The following is a 4,112-nucleotide window of genomic DNA, read 5'->3' on the forward strand; positions in this document are numbered from 1 at the left end:
AATGTGACAGAACGCTATTTCTTCTTAATAAATAACCAAGTTCAATCTAAAAGAGCTCAACCGGGTTCTATTTGCTTGCGTAGCGTTTAGTTTCATGTGAAGCGACGTATCTATAATTTTATTGTAGTAAATTGCCATTCATTATTGGTAGAACCCACAAGTTTGAACCATACTAGTAAAGACAGTCAAGTTCAGGTAAAAATGTTACCACATTTTGTTCATTTCAATATACTTATTACAATTACAGAACCGGTCAAATGATGTACACAAACTATTACCATTGTGTGGATAGTGTAACCATATATCATAGATGTTTAGGTGTTGTTTCTACTCAAGACTTAGGTAAACATAACTAGATCAAGTTCACGGCCTCAACCAATATTTAAAGTGCCACCACCACCTCATAGAACACAGAAAACCTCCACTGAGACATACCATAAAAACTCAAACTGATGACCTTTTCCACTTCCATCATCACTCACCATCTTATCTTCATCCTCCTCCTACTCCTCCTCCATGCTCCACCATGTCCCGCTAGCGGCGGATCATGGTCCATCCTCCTCCCAAGCATTGGCATCTCAGCCATGCACATGCAACTACTTCCCAATGACCGTGTTGTTATGTTTGATCGCACTGACTTTGGCCCCTCTCAAATCTCCCTTCCAAAAGGAAAATGCCGCCACAACTCAACCGATTGCTCTGCCCATTCGGTTGAGTATGATGTTGCGTCCAATTCCATACGTCCACTTACTCTACGCACAGATATTTGGTGTTCCTCTGGAGCTTTAATGCCAAACGGAAGATTGACCCAAACCGGTGGCTGGAATGAAGGTTTTCGTGTTGTGAGGAATTATAAACCATGTGACAAATGTGATTGGCAAGAGATACAAAATGGGTTGGTCCAACCAAGATGGTATGCAACCAATCATATATTGCCTGACGGTCGCCAAATTATTATTGGCGGTCGTCAGACATTCGACTATGAGTTTTATCCTAAGATGTCAGCGACCGAGAACCCTCACAGTTTACCTTTTCTTGTTCAAACAAATGATCCCAATGTTGAAAATAATTTGTACCCATTTGTATTCCTCATTCCTGATGGAAATTTGTTTATTTTTGCAAACAACCGCGCAATTTTATTTGACTACTCAAAGAACCAAGTTGTGAGGACGTACCCAAGTATGCCCGGTGGTCAACCAAGGAACTACCCAAGCACAGGCTCCGCGGTACTACTACCTTTGCGGATAACAAATGGGGTGGTAGATACTGTGGAGGTTATGATTTGTGGGGGCGCGCCAAAAGGAGCTTTCACTAATGCATTAAATGGGAAATTTGATAGAGCTTTGGATACTTGTGGTCGGATTAAAGTATCCGATCAATATCCAAAATGGTTCATGGAAACCATGCCTTTGGCTAGAGTAGTAGGCGACATGCTACTACTCCCAAATGGCCATGTATTGCTCATTAATGGTGCGTCAGCTGGGTCCGCAGGGTGGGAGCTTGGGAGGAACCCTGTTCTAAACCCAGTAGTTTACGGTCCTGAGGACCCAGTTGGCTCTAGATTTAAGGTGCAGAACCCAAGCACCAAACCTCGAGTTTATCATTCCACCGCGGTTTTGTTAAGAGATGGCCGGGTTCTAGTTGGTGGAAGTAATCCTCATGACAAATATGTGTTCACCGACGTAATTTACCCAACAGAATTGAGCTTGGAAGCCTTTTCTCCTTCTTATTTGGATTCTAGTTTGGTCACATTACGCCCCAACATAATCTTGCCAAAAACTAATTCAAAGATAAGATATGGTAAAGGGCTGGCTATTAGATTTACCGTGTCAGGCCCTGTGAATCTGAATTTGGTCTCAGTGACAATGATATCACCCTCATTTAACACACACTCGTTTTCCATGAATCAAAGGTTGTTGGTCCTTGACAGCAGCAACTCCACCAAGTCTGTCGGACAATCTTACTATACAGTCAATGTGATAGCGCCTCCATCCGGTAATATTGCTCCGGCTGGTTATTATCTTCTGTTTGTGGTCCATAAAGAGATACCAAGTCCAGGTGTATGGGTCCGAATACAGTGATTAAAAATCTGCAGTTGGTCTGCATTTATTGCTTTTATTTATGATTACTTATTTCTATCGTACCCCATTTATTAAGTGTAGATATATTTCTTTCATAATTATAACTTAATAAACATATAAGATCGAAGATAGCTTCCTGTGTTATTTCATGTAATGTAATAATCATGACTGGAATATCAATTAAATAGACGTGGAGAAAATCATGAGGAGCTAAATTATTAATCTGCAGCAAACTTTAAGAGATTAGAAACTTTTGGAATAAATGTAACACCTTACTTAAATATTCACGACAATTGTGGATAAGAGAGATGTTGGATTCATAAGAAATACAAGATCTCAAATATCACCAACTCGTTTTAAGCGCAATAACTTTGAATGAGAAGAGAACTCCGCAGTTAAGTGTGTTTGGGAGGATCAGGACCAGGACCAGGATAAAGGACCTCCTAGTGGGCAAAACAGACAATATTGGTAATTGTCCGATATATTCTTGGATTTTTCTATAAGAAAGAAAATAAAAAAACTGAACCAATCTGGTGTTGTTAATTTTGGGGCTTTGTATTGCTTTTGCACATCAAGAATCACATAAACAAATAACACTAGCTGCAACTTTTCTCTTTTCACTTGTACATTGCTAGTTTGTAACATCCGACCTCCCATACCATCAATATTGTCCACTTCGCTTACGAGGACCACACGGATTTGTTTTTTGTTGCTCAAGTGGAGACTTCCCATGAGATCACTAATCCTGGTACTACTTCATGATTATGGGTGTCGAAATAATTATCTAGCACCATGGTGTAAAAGAAACAAAATTTAGGTGTGTACGTAATTAAATGATAATGTTCAATATAGAGTTCTCTGAGAACACAAGATTTCTCCAATTATTTAGATACAAATTAAGATCTAATTAACAAAAACACAAAATCTTTTAACCAAAAATTACAATATATCTAACTAATTAAGCTTCAATAATTAAAGAAGCACAAGAACCCTAATAGAAACTAGGAGTTGGTGAAGACTATCAAAGAGCTTAGAGGATCTTCACAAATGGTGTGTGAGATATGAACAAAATACATGGATCAGACTACTTAAACTCAACATTTACACTTAGCTTCCCTGAGACTTCACTCCATCCACAAAGCACTTCATGCAAGCGTCCAACCTCCACTCCACAAGGAGCTTCATCTTTCCGACTTTGAGGGTTTAGACCCTACACATGAAAACCAAAATAAAGTAATCATTTAACCCCAAATTGTGTTTGCAACTTCAAATTGGTCCGTGTCATCCAAATTATAATTTTTTCGTTGTATATAAAGGTAAAATAAATGTCTATACCCCTCCAAAGAGACACTTTGATAGAAACCTTTTTAGAAAGAGGGGATGGTTGGCAACGACATGTCTGAAACTTTTTATCATTAACTCTTGTGACCCAAGTAATATAGAGAGTGATTGGCAACGACGGTTCGAAACATCTCATTGCTAGCTAATATCTATACATACGAACCATGATCTAACCTTTTGATTCCTAAATATTATGTTTTTCAAACTCAATAAGACTAAACCTAATTAATTGACTTCTTTGCTTATTTTTGAAAAGTTTCCAACGCCAGAAAATTTGAAGGCCCTTTATGTATCAACTTATACATATTGTTTGTTATTGTCGATTCTAGAAATTAAGTTGTATTTTGGTTATCATTTTCAAAATGTAAACAAGTTTTATGCCATTTTAAACCCAAATGAGTGCATGTTCCTACATAAAGGAAGGTAGAAAACCATTTTTCTCCATAGAGGAATAAGTCATTTGACTTTATCACAGTTTTGGAAATAAATGGCATGGTACCAAAGGGTTTTAGCCTAGCGGTAGGTGTGTCATAATGGTGTCTCTCTCCCAAATGGTTAAAGCGTTCAATTCATATGGTGGACAAGGTGTAGATTTTGTAGTAAGATTAGAGTGTGTATGAGTTAGCTTGTTAAAAAATCATAAATTGCATGGTAATAACAAGTGCTCCTTGGTAATAATTATTGATTTAC

The 4,112-nt window shown here is 38.0% G+C and overlaps 1 protein-coding gene across 1 annotated transcript; it reads left to right on the forward strand.

The window, feature by feature from the left end:
- Nucleotides 1–385: 385 nt before the first annotated feature.
- On the forward strand, nt 386–2,234 carry LOC110879561 (aldehyde oxidase GLOX). Its single transcript, XM_022128034.2, has one exon. It carries the CDS (start codon nt 453–455, stop codon nt 2,079–2,081), a length of 1,629 nt encoding a protein of 542 aa, XP_021983726.1. The 5' UTR covers nt 386–452; the 3' UTR covers nt 2,082–2,234.
- Nucleotides 2,235–4,112: the final 1,878 nt, after the last annotated feature.

This window comes from Helianthus annuus, chromosome 9 (genome assembly GCF_002127325.2).
Source record: "Helianthus annuus cultivar XRQ/B chromosome 9, HanXRQr2.0-SUNRISE, whole genome shotgun sequence".
Classification (NCBI taxonomy): Eukaryota; Viridiplantae; Streptophyta; class Magnoliopsida; order Asterales; family Asteraceae; genus Helianthus; species Helianthus annuus.